This window comes from Gambusia affinis, linkage group LG20 (genome assembly GCF_019740435.1).
Source record: "Gambusia affinis linkage group LG20, SWU_Gaff_1.0, whole genome shotgun sequence".
In the NCBI taxonomy this organism is placed as follows: domain Eukaryota; kingdom Metazoa; phylum Chordata; class Actinopteri; order Cyprinodontiformes; family Poeciliidae; genus Gambusia; species Gambusia affinis.
The window spans coordinates 18255646-18277259 of NC_057887.1; the positions used below are offsets into that span (position 1 = coordinate 18255646).

A 21614-nucleotide genomic window follows, 5' to 3' on the forward strand; every position below is an offset into this window, starting at 1 on the left:
AGTTTGGGAATGAAGTCATAGAGTAGTTTGTTTAAAGCCTTTTATGAGAAACCTTTACTACATTATACCTCCTTAAAATTGGGTAATCACATTACTAAACCAAAACAAGAATAAATTATAGTAAAAATATGAGACTGGCAACTAATAATAATATACTCATGAAATTACTTCATAAAATTATAACAGTTGCCGCCCATTTCGCCCTACTATTTCTGTAGTTCTGAAATCAAGACTTTAAAGCTACTGGTCAGACCTTTCTGTGGAAATCAAACTTTTGATTAACTGGCATAAATGGAAGCTATCACTGACTACATTTATTATCAATATCTTTATTCTTCTTTTTGAGAAGAAATGGTTCCCTCGGAACTATATTTCGTGGGAGGGACTTTTGTTGGTGTAACACACAATGGTGGAATCGAGAAGAAAAAGAACGGTGTTAAAATTTATTTATCATTTTAAGTTCGACGTTTGCACTTAACGCCATGTTGAGAGATTTAACAGTTGCTTGGAAGAACGGTTAGCACGCGATTGACACGTCACACTTCCGTTTGAAAATGGTAAGTAACGTAACGGTCAGCTGTTAGCATCTCTGCTACCTTAGTAGCGCACGGAAGTTAAAGTATTAGGGACTGTAGTAACTGACTGTATATCACTGGTTTTCTGAAGCTACGGTTAAAGTAAAGATCACAATCAATGTTGAGTATTTTTTTAAGCTGTAATGACAGAACAAGCACAGAAACGGTTGTAAACTATTAACCTCTGTTTTTTAATTCATAGTAATTTAAAACTGGTTCCTCTTGAGCACTGCAATTAGACATGGATATAAAGTTCTGGTTCGCATAAAGGAACACTGTGCAGTTCTATTTTAAAAAATAAAATATTTTAAAATGAAGAAAAATCAAATATTCTTCAGAAAAAAACGAGTGCTACCATCGACCCTATAGATTCTGACAGAAGATGAATGAATCCAGTGTGTAATGTTAGTGAAAAATGTCAATAAATCAACTGTTTTTACAAACACTTTTTTATTACAACATTCAGGGACAAAAAGGTGCTTGCTGTATTTTCAGAAACTTCAAAATCCTCCACAAGAGATTGTTTCCCAACGTCTTTTCTCAGAGATCAAATACTGTGAATAAACTGACGCTGCATAAGAGCTGTGGTTTCTTTTGTTTTGTTTTTCATCCCTGAGAGAAAACCAAACATTTTTTCCCTCCTCACAACTCCTCGTGCTTCGCTTGCTCCCGTTCCTTGTCCTCGTCGACTTTAAGTTTGAGCTCGCTGGCCGTGATCACGCCGTCGTTGTTGCGGTCCTGGTTCTGAAACATGTCGGCGACGATCTGCTCCATTGTCATTCCCGGCTTTGTCCGGCCTTTTCCTTCTGCAATCTGGAGCTTGATAAACTCCGTGAACTAAATGACAAAGAAGCAAAATGATGAAAAGGCAAATCAGGAAAAGTACTGTAGTTAAATAAGTTGTGTTGTTCCTAATATCACCACCAGGTGGAGTCAAACTTTTAGAGAACTGTAGAAAATACTTTTTCCTACATCATCATGCCTGTCTATAGTAAGTTAATTATTCTACCAGAGCAAAATCTAATTAAGTATATCACAAATACATCCAGGTGTGGAACAGATTCTAATTTTATCCTTAAAGAAATTAAGAGGAATTGTAGGAAACATACCTCATCCAGTGGCACCTCTCCATTCTTGTTCATGTCCATGGTTTCAAACAGATCAGCTGGAGTGTCCTCAAGCCACACAAACAGGTAACCGGCCGGGACGCCCCGCTCAAAGCTCACCAGTTCAATGCTGAAGACCAGAACGGCGCTGCTTGGTACACCAGCAGCTGACAGATAAGAAACCGACTTTAGATTACAGAAGCTATGTGCATAAAAAACCTCATGAGAGACTAATCTTACAGAGAGATGAATATTAATCTATGCAACAATTGTTTTAGTGAAACTCTGAGTTGCACATTTAAGACTTAGGACATCTCAAAATAAAATTTATTGGTTCTTAAATTAACAATATACATTCCTTATTAGCTTATATATCAACAGTTCCCTTTTCAACTGAACAAAATTTCACAGATTAATAGAGTAACTGATTGGCCAGTCACAGTGCATCTCTCTGCCTGACAAGGTTCAATCTAAGGCTATGTTCCCACTGCAGCCTGAAGTGACTCAATTCCAATTCTTTTACTGAGGCCGTTCACACTTCCAAATATAAGCGACCTGGATGTTTTCTCCGGTGTGAACTGCAAACAACCTAAAAGTGTCCCACATACGCAGTAGAGGACGCAATAACGTCAAACATCAGTGTTTCACCATGAAAAGTCTCGATGTTTGCGGAAGTAAAAAATGGATGCTAATGGTTTTAGCTTACAATTTTAAAGTTGTTGTCTGACCGGAGCCAGCACATTAAGAACTTAATCCTTATTACAGTTTGCCATTGCTGTTTTTCTTCCTGCTTGTGCATATCAGGACGCAGAATAGTGATGTTTGTCGAGCATCAATGACGTTCAGGTTGGACGTTCAGTCACATTTGAATCGGATATGTATCGGATAGCCAAGCGATCTGCGTCGCATTCGATAAAAATCGGACCTGTGTTGTTCAGACTGTCACGAAGATATGCAGGTCGAATTATGTAAAAAAAAAATTGGAATTGGGTCACTTCAGGCTGTAGTGTGATCACAGTCTAAAACGGCTGCTCCAATCTCACCTCCTTTCTCTCCATGTCCGAGGTGAGGCGGCACTGTAATCCTCCTCTTCTCTCCCACACACATGCCCCTCAATCCTTCATCCAGCCCGTCGATCACCTTGTCCTGGCCCAGAACTGCGTCTTGCATGTTCTCATAGTCGTGCCTAGCAGAGGTGCGGCCATCCAAATGAAAACAATGCTCAACTTGTTAAAAACGGAGGCTGGAAAAACAGGCGGAAACTTACGAGGAAAAGAGCAGAGTCCCGTCCAGCAGAGTGCAGTTGTAATGGTAGCGGACCAGGTCGTTCAGAGTCGTGGTGTCGTTGCACACTTCCGGTTTGTAGGTTACCTCGAGCTCCACTTTGTCGCTTGGGTTGTGGAAGTCGATGACGTGGACGTCAAAGACCAGGACGGCTGACGGAGGAATCACGTCACCTGAACACACCGCCGAGAAATTATTTAATCCTAACGGAAACACGTAAGGTTACCCCAAAATACTAGCTTCAATATTGACTTCCGCTCGATTCTAATAACTCTTAACGGTCCGTGAACATTTAATCTGTTTATTTATTTATTTGTTAAAAATGAACTGAAAAAACAAAAACACACTGGCTTTTTTGTGCTCAGTCTGGCTGTCCCCCACTGAAGCGGTTTTCTCCGGTAGAATTTCAACCAATCAGCGAACAGAAAAAGTTGTGAACGATGATGTCAATTTTCTGCGTCTGCCTGACGCAAACAGAGCGGAGGAAGTAAACGAAGCCGTTCAGTACCTGCAAGCAACGTTTTCAGATATTAACAGCCACCTAGCTCGGTTCGGCTCTTCTCTCTTTGCAGTGGACAATGGTTGTTAGCAACGCAGGCAAAGCTTACGGTAAGCTTTTTTTTTAACAGGATTTTTTTTTTTTTTCGACAGGAAAATAATAGAAATAGAGGTTATAAGATATTGAATTTCTGTAAGAAATTTACAGTTTTTTGTAAACTTAAAAGCACTGAACATCACAGCTAAACATTAACGATTGGGTAAGGTTTGAAATTTCAAGAGAGCCCATGTTCCAAGCAACCGTTTCTCGAGGGTACAGATCTTCTGTACAAATCAGTTATGACCAGAAAAGGATAAAAAAGAAGAGCAAACTTCCGCCAAAAACTCCAAAAAGACAAATTTTCTAGAAAAACTCTGAAATTTTTTGATTAATCTCAGAAATTTTCTAGAAAAGACGTGGAAATTTCTGAGCTTGGAAAGTCAAAAAAGCTGTGCAAAAAATTTCAGATTTGAAAATGTTAAACTTTTGAAACTCAAGTCAAAGTTTATTTAAATAGCACATTTACAACAGCCTCATCTGACCAAAGTGCTTCACCATAAACACAACATCACAGGTAGATTATTGATGAAATGGAAATAAAATTAAGTTCAGTAAAAAATAAGACAAATATAAAATTGGCAGAGATACCAAAGCTAATAGTGTGAATAAAAACCAAAAGGTATTGAATTTTAACTGCAGCTATTTTCTTACATCTCACACATTTCCTTGTTTTTTTTTTCTAGAAAATTTCTAAGATTAATCTAAAAATTTCTGAGATTTTCTTTCAAATTTTTGTATTTTAAAACTTAAAAATGTCCATGTTTTCTTTTTTTTTCCAGAAAATGTAAAGTTTTTCTGGTAGACATTCGTCTTTTCTTTCTACAATAGAAAATCTAGTTAAAAGCCTAATATTTATCCCCAGATATCTATTAATGTTTTTTACAAGTTTGATTTTAAGTAAACCAGACGTTCTTCATGCTTTTCCTGCAGTAACTCACCCGCTCCTTGCTCTCCATAAGCCAGGTGAGGAGGAATGATAACCCTCCTCTTCTCCCCCAGGCAGACCCCCAGCAGGCCCTGGTCCATTCCTGGGATCACGTAGCCCATCCCGATGTAGGTGTTGTATGTGCTGTTCCTCTGGTAGCTGCAATAAACACATGAATACGGTAAAAGTTCTGATTTCAACTTCCGACCACAAGAATTCAACAAAATATGTAATCCATGTTCAGATGTGGACACACCTGGTGTCAAAGGTCACCCCGTTCAGGAAGGTTCCGTTGTAGTGATACCGAATGTAGTCCCCCGCCACGGACCTGCGGGTGCAGGGCTCAGGAGCCTCCTGGCTCTCGATGGTGATGTTATCCTTCGGGTTGTGAATGTCCTCCAACAGGATGTCAAACACCAGCGTCGCCTGAGGGGGAATCATGGTTCCTGTCACACGGACACAACCAATAACATGAGGTATTATAACCCACACTGCTGTTACACTTTAACCAAAAACACAGCATATGAGCTCATTTTGGAGGGAAAACCTTTATCTTTTATTCTTTGTAACCTCATTAGGTATGCTGAGTGAAGCATTTTATAGCTGAGAAAAGTTCATTATTCGCTTTTTTATTTTTATCTAGAAAGAAGCAGTGTTTTAGTACCTAGTTTACTAATTTTAATGTGAAAGAAAAGGGGAGAAATATCACTTTCTGAGAAAATAAAAGGTGCACATATGTGTAGGCTGGTGGCAGAGTTTAAAGTTTTTAAAAATTTATGTTATGCCTGGAAGGTGTGCAATAACTTTGGTCTTCTGTTGTTTGAACTGTTTATTTGTACTTTATGTGTATTTCTGAAGCTGCTACTACATGCCACACTAAAAATATATTCTATTCCAATTTAAAAATTGCAAATATTTTCTGTCATCCTACTCAGTTTTCTCTGTGTGTGAAGGAATCTGGTCAGAATTAATGGGAAGATGGAGGTCCAATCTGACTGAGCTGGCTCTACAAAGTATTGACACAGGGAAGCAGAATGCACAAGCACACCACACTTTTCAGATTTTTATGAGCAAAAACATACAGATATATATATATATATATATATATATATATATATATATATATATATATATATATATATATATATATATATATATATCTTTTGAACATTCCCTTCAGATTTATGCATGACTTTATGATGGTTTATCACATCAAATCTCAGTAAAATCCTTTGATGGTTAATGTGAAAAAATGTGGAAAGTATAAAGAAATATAAAGCAGTGTGTATTTCTTAGGAGTTTCCTACAAGTTCCATATTAAGAGACTGAAAAAATGAATGAATGTGAATCAAACAGGAAAGTTCAGAGGAAAACTTGTTAAATAAATCAATATTTCTTCAATTAAATGTAATACTATTACGGAGTATTAGACCCAAGATTATAAGAATAAAGTCATATTACAATAATAAACTCCTACAAGAACAGTCACAATATCACAAGAAGAAATTAGTACAGGAATAAAGTCAACATAATATAACAGTCATATTTCGAGAATAAAGTTGCAATAATACAAGAATGAAGTCATAACAATATGAGACTATGGTCAAAATAATAGACATATTTTGAGAATACATCATTGTACTATGGTAATAAAGTCAAAGTAATAGAATAAACTCCTAATAATATGAGAATAAAGTTGTAATATTACAAGAATAAACTCAGTATTAATACAAGAATAAAGTCAAAACAATGTAAGAAAAAGGTCATAATATTAGAATAACGTCAAAATATTACAAGAATGGAGTCGTATGGAAGATTTGAAATATTACAAGAATAAAGTCATATTACAATAATAAACTCCTACAAGAACAGTCACAATATCACAAGAAGAAATTAGTACAGGAATAAAGTCAACATAATATAACAGTCATATTTCGAGAATAAAGTTGCAATAATACAAGAATGAAGTCATAACAATATGAGACTATGGTCAAAATAATAGACATATTTTGAGAATACATCATTGTACTATGGTAATAAAGTCAAAGTAATAGAATAAACTCCTAATAATATGAGAATAAAGTTGTAATATTACAAGAATAAACTCAGTATTAATACAAGAATAAAGTCAAAACAATGTGTGGACACAGATCGTATGATTTGAGATTCATCAGCATCAGCCTAATACTCCATCATATGAAGATTAAAATCAGGAAAGTTCTCGTATCGTATCTGCCGTGTCTTCCTACCTGATCCCTTTTCTCCATACGCTTTGAACGGTGGAATCACGATGTGTCTGATCTAAAGTCAGTCCACATCACCTGGAAGCAAAAGGTCACGAGTTTAATTCACCAGTTGATTATTACTTTTACTTTAAATTCACCCTTTTTGTGCAATACCAATTACATCTGATTATACCAGGAGTGGGGTTTCTGAATTTGCAACAAAAACTTATTTCAATCCGATTTTGAAGAACATCAAAACGATTTTCAGTAAAACTCCGGTTTAGGAAAAGCAGAACAGAGACAATGCACCGAAATTCAGACATAAAAATTATTTTTAAACTTCACGTCATCAAGTAACAAAACGGAAACAAAAATGCCTGTAAACAAGTTTCAGTTTATTTTTTCCGAACATGATAGCAGCACAACATCACCCACATGAACAAGGAATGCAAAAGAAAAATTTTTGTACAACAATAATCTAAACATCCTCGAAAAGGAGTAGGAAGAAATAAGAAACTTATGAATTCCTACCCCATAAACTCATGCAATATTTTCAGATGGACCCTTATTATTAAATAAAAAAAAAAAATACAGGTTAATTAATTTTCCATTTTTCCTGCGTTTGTCAAAATATACAGGGTTCTGCACAGTGTATTACAAGCCTGGCAGACCACCAGGCTTTACTTGAGCCCCCACCAGTCTAAGCATTGCCCATTTATTTAAGTATTTTTTTAAATGTTTGCATTTTGTAAGACTTTATAGTTAATCTTCCAATAACATATAATTACCAAGTGATATTTTCAAATTTCCTGTCAACTTTAAACTTTTCTTTTAAGTCAAAAACACGACAGGCCGCTGGATGACGCCCAGCCACCCGGCTTAGCAAGTTTTCTTGAGGAAACCTTGATATATACATTCATACCCACACACTCATATTCGTTAGCCTCAATTTACACATCTGTGCTGACTCACTCTACTTCTACATCTTGTGAAAATACCTCCTTTTATTTCCTTTTAAATTGCCTTAAATTTTGACTTTGTTTTAGCTCCTCGTATAATTTGTTCCATAATTTTACACCATGAACCCAAAACATATGGGCAGAGATACAGTAGGATGGCCTAGTCAAAGTTTAGACCTAGATTCTGTGAGAAAATCCTACAAGATTTGAAACATGTTCAGTCCAATCTGACTAATATTGAACTTTTCTGTTAGATGCAACTGCAGGAAGGTGGCTTTCTACAAAAGATGCAGAAAGCTATGAATTATTTTTGTAGCAGTCCAAAATATCCCCCAAAAATGAAAATCTACCTGCCCCGCTGCTCCCGTAAGCCAGGTGTGGTGGGATAGTGATTTTCCTGCGCTCATTCACGCACATCCCCTGCAGGCCTTTATCGACGCCAGCGATGAGCCGACCCTCCCCGATCAGGCCGACTTTGGCTGCTCCTTTTTCATAGCTGCAAGTGAGAAAAATCCCCGGAGGTCGAAGGAGAAAATGTCAGAAGTAGGTCAACGTTTGGAGGATGTTTGTATCTGCAGGGCATGCATGTTAGTGGGAGCTGCGAACTTGTTTTAACCTGCATTTTCTCTCTGGAAAAGCTTTGAAACCGGCAAACATTTTTCAAGTCTCACCTCGAGTCCAGCGCCTTCCCGTCGGTAAACGTGGCGTTGTAATGGTAGCGGACGTAATCGCCAGTTTTCGCCTCCCTTGCGCAGTCTTTGGGGATCTCGTATCTGTCCACGACAACATCTCCCAACACGGGACTGGGATTACACTCCACGGAAAACCACGCAGCCAGAACAGAGAAGACAACGCAAAGGGGAAGCATTTTTAAACAAAGAGGGTCAAATAACTTAAAAGTGACGTAAAAACAGCAAAAAATTGACATTAGGCCGAATTTAAAAGAAGCGGAGGCGATCTAAAGGCCTGCGTGTGGGGAGTGCGTTTTTCCACGCAGAGGGCTGCGGATGTGGAGCAGAGCTGTAAACGTGGACAGTCTCCAGGTCGCTAAGACTTTTTTTTTCTTTTTTAAGAGTGGGAGGAATGTAAGAGGGAGTGGGAAGCACTTCAGATAAAATTTCCACAATAAGAAATAAGAAGCTTCTTCACTGAGTCGCAATAAATCCAACCAAACCTTTTAAAACATCCAGTTTGTGTTGTTAAAAAAGTTACCAGTTTTTCTTTGATATATATATATATATATTTTTTTTATTTACTCTAAACGTCTTTCCCTTTAACTTGTTGCTTTTTAATACGTTTAACGAAGTTTGATGTTTTCAGAATAAAGTCGATGTGAGATCTTAAAGTTAATCTGATCCTGAATACAGTACATAAACCAAGGCGTTTATAGCTGATTTTATTTTGAAATCAGAGCGACCCCGCTGCATGCAGCTGCAGAGGTCCGCCTCTCATAGCCCTAAAACAACCGGGGATCAGTGACTGAATAGTTTCATGCCGCTTCCATTTTCTGGCCAGTTGAACGAAGTCACGTTTTCAGCTGAAACGGCAAAAGTGTGTAACGCTTTAACTAGGCCAAATGATTCACATAATGGTTGCTTGTTAGGGGAATGAAGCATGAATGTGGCCCGGGCGAATAAAACTATTTTTAACAGAACAATAATATCAATAATTAAAGACTTGTATGCTTTGGGGGCCCAAAGGAACCACAATTCAATAAATAAGACTGTGCTTCTAATGAATTTTGTAACTAAATAAAAATACAGATAATTTAATAAATGGACAATTAATTTATATATATTAAAGATATGTGGAAATACAAAACTTATTTTAAAAAAACACGACTGTGCATTGAGTATTTACTTCGGATGAAATATGTTGGGGCCTGTAACCACTTAGATGTTCAGCACATCCATGCATCATCTTTTAATTGGCTATGCTGCGTCCTGTGAAATTTCGCGCTGGAGGTTATGATCTTTGTCATGAACAAACCTGTTATATAATTGAGACCTGGAGACATAGGTATTATTAATTTAGGCCTGTACACCACAGCGAACGGCAAAATAACGCAGAAAAACAACTCAAAACCACTTATTTTTCTGTGTCGGCTAGTCTACGTGCAGCCTCGTTGCCATAGCAACTGACAACACCACTTTGTGCGTCAGGATTCAACACCAAAACAACATTCAAACATTTCCCCCACATAGGACAGAGCATTCAGTCCGTTACAGTATCATGGTTTTAGGCTTGACGTTTATTTTGTGATTATTAAGATAAGCAATCGCTGTGGTAGATTAGCTGCCGCTGCTATTAGCTAAGCTAACACTACGGCGGTTGATTAGCTAAACTTGCTCTACTTATGAATTGATCAGAATTGGTGTAGGTCACCTTTTTATTTTTTTCCCCCCAAATATTTTTATTAGAATTTTCTGCTATAGAGACATACAAAAACAAAACAACAAAAAAACGTGAAAAATAAAACAAAATACATAAAAATTAACATACAGTGCAATCCCTCCCTTCACCCCCCAAAAAACACACAACCCCAGGGCTCACTTTGTCTGCACAAAAAGAAAAGAAAAAAAATACTTTACATGTTACAGTGATTGTCAAGATGTAGGAAGGGAAACCAAATATCTTTAAAGTCTTCAAGCTTTCCTTTTGTTGTATAAGTCAGTTTTTACATTGCCAGGTTGTTGCTCAGTAGTTTGATCCATTCATTTATCTTTGGTCTTTCTGTGTTCCTCTACTTCAAAACAATCAAATATTTAGTCTGCAAAAGGCAAAAACTCACAAGCTTCTTTCTCTTTGTAGGTCCTTTAAATCCATCAAGACAAAGCCAGTTTGCAAGGATTTGAAACAGACAAGTTCAGAGACTGTTCTTTTCCAATCCCAGAATTCCCTCAAGCCCCTGATCACTTCAGCAGACCACCAAATCACACACACTGCAGAAGGAGAGGAGGGATACACGGGAATGTTTTCTTATCATGGTTGGACTGAGCGCAAAAGGAGGCTTGTATTTCATATTTCTAATACTTTTCTGTGTGAACTTTGTGTTTATTAAGACATCCGCACAATATGAGAGTTACAGCTTCAGAAGTTTTCCCAAAGAAGAACTCCTTCCTCTCACCGCAGCCTACGGACTGGCGCTGGACAGCTACGCTGCAGGAAACTGGACCGAATCCATCCAGTACTTGGAGCTGAGTTTGCGTTTGCACAGACTTCTCAGGGAAAGTGTGCGGTTCTGCTCGGTCCAGTGTAACCGCAGCACTCATGAGGAGCCGCTTTTCCCCGCAGCAGCCCCGGATCTAAGCGTCTGCTGGCGCGTCCTGAGGTCGGCGTCCTGTCAGAAGAAGTGCAGGGCGCATTTCCCGGTCCTGCAGCTGCCGCCTCCCGGCACCGAGATCCTGGAGGAGTTCAGCAAAAGATCCCCGTACAGATATCTGCACTTTGCTCACGCTAAGGTAGGACGCAGAGTGGGGAAGTAACTAGTTTACTTCAGTAACTTTAAAACATACGGAGTATTTCATACGCTGTATTTTTTATTTGTACTTGAGTAATATTTCTGGATGAAGAACAAACATGTTTTAACAAAAAAAAAAAAAAATCACCACACAGACACACATCTGCAGTTTTTGTTACGTTGTAAGTTTCATATTGAAAGAAATTTATTTTTATTGCATCCCCAGAACCAGAACCAAACACGCAGAAGCAGCATTCCGCTTCTATATATGCGCCATAAATCTGGAACAAACTTCCTGAAAACTGCAAGACACCCGAAACACCACCGAGTGTCTTTAAATTCGGACAAAACACCTGTTTAGAGTTTTATTTATTATGAACCATAATAAATAAAACATCAAAAATCCGATGTGAAATGACAGCAAAATGTAATGTTTCAGTTGTTTTATGACTTTGTATTTTTGTGTTTTTATGATATAAAGCATTTTGAAATGCCTTGTTGCTGAAATAAAATTTATTTTTGTCAATTTTGATTACTTATAGGAATTATTGTCTTTTTCGTCCTTAAAACATCAAATTTTCCACTTCCGTCTGATGATGTAATTTTAAATATTGATTGATTGATAATTTGATCAGTTACTCAGTACTTGAGTAAACATTTTACCAAATACTTTTTTACTCTTACTTTAGTCATTTCTTTGAAGGTTACTTTTTACTTTTACTTAAATAAAAATATGCTGAAATCGTGTTTTTCTTACCTGCCTATTCTCCACGACGGTTTCTTCTGGATCTTTTTGCATCCTGCTCTGACTTCTGCTTTAAATTTCCAGCTGATTATTATTTTTTCCCAAGGTTTTTCTGTCTTAATTCTGTTCCCGTCTGCGGCCAGCTGGACGACCTGCAGCGCGCCGTCCCGTGCGCCTTTACCTTCCTGCAGAGGAACCCCGAGGACCAGGAGATGCTGCAGCTGATGGAGGAGTACAAGAACGAGTACGACCTCGACGGCTTCCTCATCGACCACGAACAACGACTTTATGAGGTGGGGCAAAAAGGCCAGACGCAAAATGATGCAAATGTTCTGAGGGGGGAAAAAATCTGTTTATTTAACCCCATTTGAATTAAAATCACAACTGTTATCTAGAAGGTTTCTCAACTGTGACCCCTCTGCCCTCTATGTAATCTGCTCAATATTGTGACTTGGAGTACCCCAAAATTTTACTGAAGTAAAAGTAGCACTACTTCAACATATTTTTATTAAAGTAAAAAGTAACTGTCCAAGAAATTACTCAAGAGTAAAAAAGTATTTGGTAAAAAGTCAAATACATTCATTTAATATTCTAGGCCCTCTTCTTTTCGTGTTGTACCTCCTTCCTCTTGGCTCTATTTTTTTTAGAAAATATGGGATTTCTTTTCATTGTTATGCAGATGACACACAGATATATTTACCACTGAAGAACGCAGACTTCACCTCTCTTCGGTCTGTTTTTATGTCTGGAAGATTTGAAGGCCTGGGTTGCCCTAAATTTCTTGAAACTTAATGAAGACAGAGGTTGTGGTTTTTGGCAGATCCTCTGTAGATTCCCTGACCAATTTTGGCTCCTTGGCCCAGTATGTCAAGCCGGTTATCACAAATTTAGGGCTCCAGATGGATGCTGGTCTTACGCTGGAAGCTTAAGCTGTTTGTTTTTCATTCAGTGGGCAGAAAATCCAGAAACTTTACTCAAGTAAGAATAGAAATACTTCATAATAAATCTAATTCAAGTAAAAAGGTAAAGTAAAAAGAACAGTGCAGTAAAAAATATTCCTAAAAGTAATTTTTTTCAAAAACGTTACTGAAGTAAATGAAACTGTGTAAATGTAACTAGTTACTTCCCACTTAAAATTTTTTTTCAGCCATCCTTTGTTAGCGGCGTGAAGCTTGTGGACTTGGGGAAGTACAGCAGCGGTTCTGAGCGCCTGGAGGAAGCGCTGAGGCTCTACCTGCAGGAGTACGACCTCTGTCAGGCCGAATGTGACGGGATCGGCCACTTTTCTTCACACACAGACGTCTACGCTCTATTAGTTGGTAAATAAGCAGTAATAGTTAATTATTAACCCAAGACTCAGGGTTCGATTCTGTAAATCCTAAGGTTTTACTCCATAAACATCAAAAGTTAAAATTCTCATTAGTTTAATTGAGAATTTGTTGAAGATGACAATAGAAGACCAATGTTGCAAAACTGGGTGTACCACAAGGTTCTGTTTTCGGCCCACTGCCATTCTGCTTATATAGCAATAAATCACCAGAAAGTTGTTAAAGTTTTCTATGCCAAATGTTTGCAGCTGAAGAAAAAAATGGCAAAAATGGCAACAGCGACAATAAACATGATTGTAAACAACTTAAACTTTAAGAAAAACATTTGATTTAATTGTCTGTGTGGAACAATTCCTGGATGAAAAATTGTATGGCAATTAGAATTCAATTGATTATTTATCCTTTCTGATAAAATATAATTAACGTCTACTGAGTAATTTTGAGCTTGTAGTATTTTTACAAAAATAAATAAAATGTAATTGAAAAATAGTTACAATCTATAAGTCAAGATAATAACCAAACTACACACAGTAATTTTTAAATGAATACACTGGAAAAAAAGAGAATGGAGCTCCAATCTAAAAAAAAATTAAGTTAATTACATGCAATCAAATTAAATTTGTTGAACTTACTTTATTTAAGTGAAGTAAGTTTAATAAGCTTAATATATTTACCTGGATAAATTTAATTTGATGACTTGTAACAAATTAAATAATCACCTGTTTTCCTTTTTCAGTGTATTATTTATTTTGTAAATATACATTTAGTGTAATCACTTTTCTGATTGAATGTTGCAGAGAAACCAAAGAGGCAAATGGTGAGAAACAGATAAAGATTTTCTGTATTTTATTGCTGGTGAAAAGTGTTGCCAGTATTTATGTTTATACCACAAAGTAAAATGAAAATCATATCAGGAAAACGTCTAAAACATCTCGGCTGCTTTCCATTTAAGTAGGGGTTTTATTTTTCTCTGCAGAAATCTACTTTGACACGTTAAAATGCAGGATAAAGTGTGAGGAAAACCTAAAGCCCAACGTTGGCGGCTACTTTGTGGAGAACTTCGTTCCCACTGTTTACCACTACCTCCAGTTCGCCTATTACAGACGTAAGTTCAGCTCCAGTGGAGCTTTCCAGTTCTTTATGTTCTTGTTGCTGCTGGTGTAATTGTGTGATTGTCTGGGCAGTGAACGACGGCCGCAGAGCCGTGCCCTGTGCGTACAGCTACTTCCTGTTCCAGCCAGACGACCCGGTGATGAAGGACAACCTGCTGTACTATGAGGCCTACAGCCCACAGTGGGGCCTGCAGATCCATCACTTCACACCCAGAACAGTAAGAGGAACGTTTTGGTTTTTTTACCCCTCCAGGGGGTCTTTTGTGAGCTCTAGTGTCCCTCATATGAAAGTAGGCTGACAGGAAAGGGGGAAGACGTGCCACAAATATAGTCGAGTCCCGGAGTCGAACCCGCGCCGGTCACGCCATCCCCTACGCCACCACAGCCCGCCCAAAAACGAGACAAAGAACTGAGAAAACCTTCAGCTCTGAGCGAAACAGTCCTAGTTTCTCCTGTTTGTTTGTTTGTTAGGATTAGCCAGAGCCGTAACAATGGCTCCTCTTCTGGAGATCCACTTAATATCAAGTTATTGTCTCCAATTGATGTGGAGAATTGCAAAGTCACATTCACCGTCATAGAAAAGAGCAAATATAACAACATTTCTTGCAAGTATTTCTAAATTAGGTCCCGAAAAAAATTGTAATTTTGAAATTAGAGCAACTTAATGATGCAGCCTGACTAGTTTTCTAAATGTGTACCGTATATATATTTTTAAAGCCATCTGTTATAATTTGTTTTAACAGGAAGCTCTTCGATACTACAACCAGACCATCACTCAAAAACAGACGTTGACGTTTTTAATAAAGTACTTGGAGACGAATGATGAGGTAAGATTGACTAAATGTAATCCTTTAAACATTTTGGCTTATTTAACTCTTTCTTATCATCAGTGATTCAGTCAGTAAAGACGGGCTTTCTAATATTTCTATTAAGGGTTTTAGTGGACCAGAACAAAATCCACTTTCGTCCTCCGAGTCTCCCGATGCCGAGTTTGAAGGTGTGGGAGATTATGAAGAGTCCATGTTTGCAAACTGGAGGCAGAAGAAAGGAAAAGGAGACGCAGGAGAGGCCGACGTCTGAACTCAACCACTTCCAGCTTCAGCTCTCCTGTTTTCAGGAATGGTATATTTAAATTTATTTAAAATAGTACCATAATGGGCATGCTGTGGTGGCGTAGGGGATAGCGCGACCCACATTTGGAGGCCTTGAGTCCTCGACGCGGCCGTCGCGGGTTCAATTCCTAGTCCTAGACCCGACCGACATTTGCTGCATGTCTTCCCCCCTCTCTCTCTCCCTTTCCTGTCAGCCTACTGTGAAAAAGGGACACTAGAGCCCACAAAAACCCCCTGGAGGGGATATAAAAAAATAGTACCATAATAATAATTTTAAGCAGTTATGCCATGAAGTTTTTTTAACCCTCTGTAAAACAAAACAGCAACAATTTTTAAGCAAACTGTTAAAAAACCTGATCAAATCTGCATTTGCTTTTCACCTTATTTGTTTTAGTTGACACCTGTTCGATGTCACATTAAATGTCCAAAAAGAGTTTGAAATGAGTCATCAGGCTTTTCTTTTAAATCACAAAAACCAAAATATTTTGCTTTTTGTTTTTATTCTTGTTTATTGTAACTTTTAATTTTGCTCTGTTCATCTAAATTATAGAGCACCTTTTTGCAGATGTGTTTGTTTTAATATATTTTCTAGAAATAAATGACATTTTAGATTCTACTTTTATTAAGTAACCTAAAATCTTTCTTTCAAGTTGTTTTTTTTCCTGATAAGAAAATTGGTAACATTATTATTTTACTCTAAAATTATTTAAGGTATTGAGCTCTGTTATTATTATTTTCTAAAATCAATATTTTGTGCAACAAATTTCACAAAAACATTTGTAAGGTCAATTTCTCTGTTGCCTCACTGGCGTTTATAAAAGCCATAAAGCGACAGAAAGCTTTAAGCCAGTGGCGTTCAAACGTTTTGCAATGGAGATGAAAACTGTCACAGGGTAATCTTTATTGGGACATTTTTTAAAGAAAGTAGGAAGATAGGGTTTTACCGGCTCAATAACCTAAAAATGCTAAATTTAAAGAAGAAAAGTACGCATATTTTTGTCAAAGGCAATCTGCAAACCATTAGGAAATTAAACAAACAAAAACATTTCAGGATGATGGACCCAAAAAAAATATTTACTTTATTTTGCCCAGTTGGAATTAGAGTTGGAAGGAGGTTTGGAATTTGACTTAAAATGCAATTTTCACAAAAAATTCTCAGCTTACAAGTTTACATTGCATTTTCACAGCAAATGCAATTTTTTCTAGTTCCCTCCCATTTTTAAAGTAGAGAAGTGAGACACCATTTGCTCTGCATCTTGCAAACAAACACCAAGAACGACAAACTTTTTCAGGTATGTTTTAATATACTGTTATCAGAGTTTGCATTGGAAGTCAGGAGTAAATGGTGCTAAAATCTGCATCCAACTACCACATATGATCAAAAACAGGACAAACAGTCACGGTTCGAGTTTTTCCCCAAATCCTATCTTGAGAGGCGACAGTTTCAGTTTAGTCACATCCTACCAACGATTCCAGCTTGAAGTTCTGATTAAAAAGGCTTTAAAATCAAAGATGCTGAGATATTCCTTTAATGTCGATGTACTGGCAGTGCAATTTGGATTATTTTTTACTGACATCAATGCCAATGCCCTGTTGAACGATGTTAGAAGGTGGCATCCGATGTTTACCCTGTATTAACAGTCCAGATGCTCTGCTTTAAACATATTTATTGCTAATGTGATCCCTTTGCAGCTTGTATTTTTTTGTATTGTTTGACAGCACAACTGCATGAATTAATTTACTTTGTTTACAAGCTAAAACGTTGATGTATTTTATTGGAATTTTATGTCACAGATTAACACAAAGTGGTGCATTTTTTTGAAATGGGAGGAAAAATCCACTTTCTGCAGAAGCCAAGTGGCAAAAAACTGTAGTTTTTAATGGGAAAAGATGGTAAAGTTATAACCCAAAAGCCTGCTGCTTATCAATCACATAAAATTCCAAGTTTGCACATTTAAATGTAGTAAAGTTACAGTATCAATATTTTTTGCAAAGCACAACAGGATATTTCCAGTCTGATTTGGTTGTTTTATGGCCAAATCTCTCCCGGAACATATTTTGGACCCTTAATGGCTGATTGTTGAGCTGTAGGCAGGAAGAAGAGTCTCCAATAAAAGATTTGTGCTTCCGTTCACGGTGGCAGTGAATCACTGCTGCCACTTGAGTCCCAAAGCTTTTACAACAGCACCATATCTGTATGCTTAAGTACAGTCACATGAAAACGTTTGGGAATCCGACACAGCCTCCATAATAATTCACACTAAATTTCCAAGTAGCATCTTCAAACTGGGGGGATCTCTAAAGAAAACAAATGGTGATTTAGTTGTACAAAGGCATTAAAAATACCTTTTTTAATACCGTTTTCTGTATTTTGTAACAGCTTGATACCAGTTGCTTTACTGCAAGGAAGCAACTTCTTACCAAATTGTGTTTTTTGTCTATTTTATAGCACAAAAATCTCAGCACATTTGAAATAAGTAAAAATTAACTCGCAAGTAACTTCTCAGCAACATATGGAGATTGTTTTAAGTAAATAATTCCTGAATACTGATGGAAAAGCACAAGTTCCACTTGTAGATTATTCCACAATCAACGCACAATGCACCCGTTGATTGTGGAATCAACAGCCCAGGTTACCTAGCAACCCCTGCCAGTTACCTAGCAACCCAGTTCTTCCATTGGCAGAAGAAGAACTGGTATTGCCACGAAGAAGACATAAGGAAAAAACAACTTTGAGTTTTAAAAATCTAAACTCATTTTCAAACTTTTCCAAAATAATTTCCAAGTTTTTTTTCTAGAATATCTCTGATTAATTACACAATTTTTGTTCAGCAAATGTTTGACTTTTGAAACTCAGAAATTTCAATGTTTTTCTCCAAGAAAATTTCTGAAATTAAGCTCAAACTTTTTTTTTTCCTCACAAATTTTCAACTTTTGAAACTCTGAAATTTCCACTTTTTTTATTCCTTGAAAATTTCTGACATTAATCTAAACTTTTTTTTCTTTTTAGCTTTTTGGTCAAACTTAACTCCTTTTTGTTTCGAATTGGCCCTAATGTGCTGCCGTACTTTAGGGACGCGATAAAAGCTTCTGTCTTTAACTTTCCCTCAGTGGCTCGTGAATCACAACATGAATCCATCACATAGCAAAACTGGAAAACTGCAGACTAGTCAGCTACTTTGTGTACAGTCTGCAGTTTTTTCTGCCAATATGGCCGCTGGCGTGACGCCATCTTATGAGGAAGAAAGCACAATATCTGAAACTCCAATAAACATATCACCATTCAAATACTAGCTTTCCTTTATAAGTAAGTTGCAACTTTGAAAGCCAAAATGAGGTTCCCAAACTTTTCCATATGCCTGCACACACGTAGATATACTTGATATAGAAGTATTATTTATTTTACAGTAGGGAGAAAACATTCAGTGCAAACCAACTGTCCCTCTGGTTGTCAACGTGTCCCTCAGATTTCCTGTCAAGGCAGCATAGAAGGAGAAATTATGGCTCTTATTGTGGAATGTACCGTTCTAATCTAACAAGCCGACGTTCAGTAACAGTTTGTGGTTTTTACACTGCAGAGAGGAGATGGTTGTGCTCTTCAGGAACTGAGCACTTCATTAAAATACGTAAAGGGAAAATGCGCAATAACAGCCGAAACTACAACGTTAGACAGGAGAACGAAACAGGAAGTGATGCAGACTGTAAGGTAGAACTCGGTTCCCAGAAACTCGTGGCAACCAGCTGAAGGAGCGCCGTAGTCCTCAGATTTATTCCTCCATGCAGACTAAACTCAGCTGGAGTGAAGATCAACAAAGTCGGAGCAGGAAATGGAAAAACGGAAAGCCCGACGGCTCGTTGAGTGGAAGACGTCTCCGTTCTGTCTGCTCAGAGTGGGCAGGAATAAAAGAGAGGTGCAACTTAAACTCCTGAAGATCTGGAAACGAGAGGGAAGACAGAACAGAAAAGAGGAGCATTAAGAGGGGAAAATAGAAAAAGAGCTTATTATTATAGCTAATGACAGATTTTAGAAGATCAGAAAATGGAGCCGAAGAAAGGAGATTTACCATTCTCCACTACAATAATAAAATAAAAACAGCTCTAATGATCGAGAAAAGAAAATGCATAAATATTTAAGCAAATGTAACTATAATTAAATATTTATATCTTTTTTGACGTTATTAAATGTGGAAACCATGAAAGTAAAATTTCAATTCTTTCTGGCAAAAAGCCCACATAACTATTGTAGTTTTTAAGCATTTTTAGGGTCTCCTGCAGTGCATCATCAGCCTGGCGGGTCACCAGGCTTAGCATTGTTAATTGATCTTATTTTGTTATTAAATTATTGCCTTTTTAAGACTTTATGGTTGGTGTTAGGTATTAATCCTTCCAAAAACTATCAAGTAATATTTTCAAATTTTATGTCAACTTTAAACATTTTTTTTAGTAAGAAACATGGCGGTCGGCTGGATGAATGACTGCCCAGCACTCCGAGCACCGGGGTTGAAAAGTTTTCTGGAGGAAACCCTGAGTTTACTTTCTTATGTCGCAGCAGATTGAGAAACAATTTTCTAAACTAACCAATAGAAACAAGGCGTTTGGTCAGCAGACTTTAAATTATTTCATAATGAACTATAGTTCATTATGAAATGAACTATAAATGAATATATATATATAACTATAAATAAATGAACAGGAAATGAGAAACAATGAATTACAATTACAATCATAAATGATTAACATTGTTTTAATTATTTACACGTTTGTATATTTTGAAACGCTACATTTTTGTGTCCATTAAAAACAACAAAAAATTATATTTTAAAGAAATGTGGAAACAATCCATATATTTATTTTTAATGAATGCTATCAGTGACTACAGATAACACAACAATAATTCATGAATTTTCTGAAATGTACCATCTTAATTGTGAGTTTTAATAACAAATCTAAGAATGAATGAAAGTGCATTGACTGATCCATTTTTTATTTTTTGTGCAAAGATTTTAAAGTTGATAAATTTTTCCCATCCCATCCAAGCAAATTGGCAGATTTATAGTACAGGACAAAATAACTTCTCCTTGTGGAAACAACTATAACATTGGAATAGATTTCAACAAAATGAATAAAAAAGAAAAATGAAAAAAACAAATGAAAATGACCAACAAAATACACAAGTTGTATAAACACAGCAAAGGTGAATAAATAAAAAATTCAAAAAAAAAATCGGAAATGAGAAAAATCCAATATATCTTGTTTTTAAACTGTAATAACTGTTTATTTTGATGTAAATATAATTAATTAATGTCTACAAAATAGTGTTTCAGTACTGGATAACAGGTGCAAACAAACATAAAACCACACGGATATCTATGAATATTTTAAAACTGCTTTAAATTAAAAGTGTGTACAAAACCGAAACCAAGACCAGCGATGTTGCAGGACTGGGATTAGGATTAAAATCCTGAGCCGTACCGTCCTTTCCGGATGTTCCTGGATCGGCAGCGGCGACGGGATGAAACAAAAAAACTCCGGTCAGATGATCAACCATCACTTATGCATGAAGCCCAAAGGGAAAAACATGCAGCAGGCCTAAAAGCTTCAACAGCGAAGCAGTAAACAGGAATCAGAAGAGTTTTCTATCATTTCACATCCACAGACTAAACTCTGCCACCGCGGATTTCTGAGATGAAGACAGAAGATAGTAAACGTGTTTGCTCCTTTGGGCGGTGCAGGCAGCCACAGCAAAGCTGGAGTGATCATATTAGCAGAGAGAAACAAACAAAGGAAAGAAAAAACATTTCTAGATACAACTGCAGATTTCTGTCTCACACACTTACCTCCCAAAATATTGTCAAAACCTTTGGTCCAACTAAGATCTGAGGATTAAAGATATTTTCCTGCCAGACACATTTTTCCAAATAAAGTGTCCGCTCCACACACCATTTTGAGCCGTGTCATATTTTCCCAGTAGCTGCATTTTCCAAGATAAACTGCAAGATTACATGAATCATGAAACCATCCAAGCAGCCCATCGTCTCATCCTACAGATAGGATACGAATAGATTTAGGGAAAAAAATAACTGAAATGACTCGTGGATTCATGTCAAAACACCTCTACAGGTTTTACATGACAGGATTTTAAAGTGTCCAGGTTGTTACCAAATTAGCAAAAGATTTACCATTTT

At 37.0% G+C, this 21614-nt stretch overlaps 4 protein-coding genes across 14 annotated transcripts in view; 1 reads left to right on the forward strand and 3 right to left on the reverse strand.

Moving 5' to 3' along the window:
• Positions 1-1006: 1006 nt before the first annotated feature.
• On the reverse strand, positions 1007-6785 carry LOC122823145 (peptidyl-prolyl cis-trans isomerase FKBP10-like). The gene is made up of 7 exons (XM_044102451.1): positions 6738-6785; positions 4745-4934; positions 4502-4647; positions 2949-3138; positions 2725-2867; positions 1685-1848; positions 1007-1412 (listed from the first exon to the last, which is right to left on the reverse strand). The coding sequence occupies exons 2-7, from the start codon at positions 4927-4929 to the stop codon at positions 1218-1220; spliced, it is 1023 nt and encodes a 340-aa protein (XP_043958386.1). The 5' UTR covers positions 4930-4934; positions 6738-6785; the 3' UTR covers positions 1007-1217.
• A 10-nt stretch (positions 6786-6795) lies between these two features.
• On the reverse strand, positions 6796-8714 carry LOC122823489 (peptidyl-prolyl cis-trans isomerase FKBP10-like). Its single transcript, XM_044103153.1, has 3 exons — positions 8344-8714; positions 8023-8168; positions 6796-6809 (listed from the first exon to the last, which is right to left on the reverse strand). The coding sequence occupies exons 1-3, from the start codon at positions 8598-8600 to the stop codon at positions 6796-6798; spliced, it is 417 nt and encodes a 138-aa protein (XP_043959088.1). The 5' UTR covers positions 8601-8714.
• Positions 6801-15521, forward strand: LOC122823144 (endoplasmic reticulum protein SC65-like). Of its 5 annotated transcripts, none has more exons than XM_044102449.1 (8): positions 6801-6822; positions 10484-11133; positions 12021-12170; positions 13025-13196; positions 14182-14310; positions 14390-14535; positions 15061-15144; positions 15251-15521. In XM_044102449.1, the coding sequence occupies exons 2-8, from the start codon at positions 10657-10659 to the stop codon at positions 15395-15397; spliced, it is 1305 nt and encodes a 434-aa protein (XP_043958384.1). In that variant the 5' UTR covers positions 6801-6822; positions 10484-10656; the 3' UTR covers positions 15398-15521. The 5 variants fall into 5 exon arrangements, with proteins under 5 accessions (XP_043958384.1, XP_043958382.1, XP_043958383.1 ...); XM_044102447.1 differs by lacking the exon at positions 6801-6822 and adding an exon at positions 8135-8215; XM_044102448.1 differs by lacking the exon at positions 6801-6822 and adding an exon at positions 8590-8715.
• A 3287-nt stretch (positions 15522-18808) lies between these two features.
• The window catches only part of adam11 (ADAM metallopeptidase domain 11), a 37720-nt gene continuing 34914 nt past the window's right edge, over positions 18809-21614 (reverse strand). For 4 of the 7 annotated variants that reach the window (XM_044102599.1, XM_044102603.1, XM_044102596.1 and 1 more), the window contains 2 exons: positions 20902-20919; positions 18809-19363 (listed from right to left, as the gene is read on the reverse strand). In XM_044102599.1, coding sequence (XP_043958534.1) covers positions 19348-19363; positions 20902-20919 — 34 coding nt within the window. In that variant the 3' untranslated portion in view covers positions 18809-19347. The other 3 variants (XM_044102598.1, XM_044102600.1, XM_044102602.1) reach the window with 3 other exon arrangements.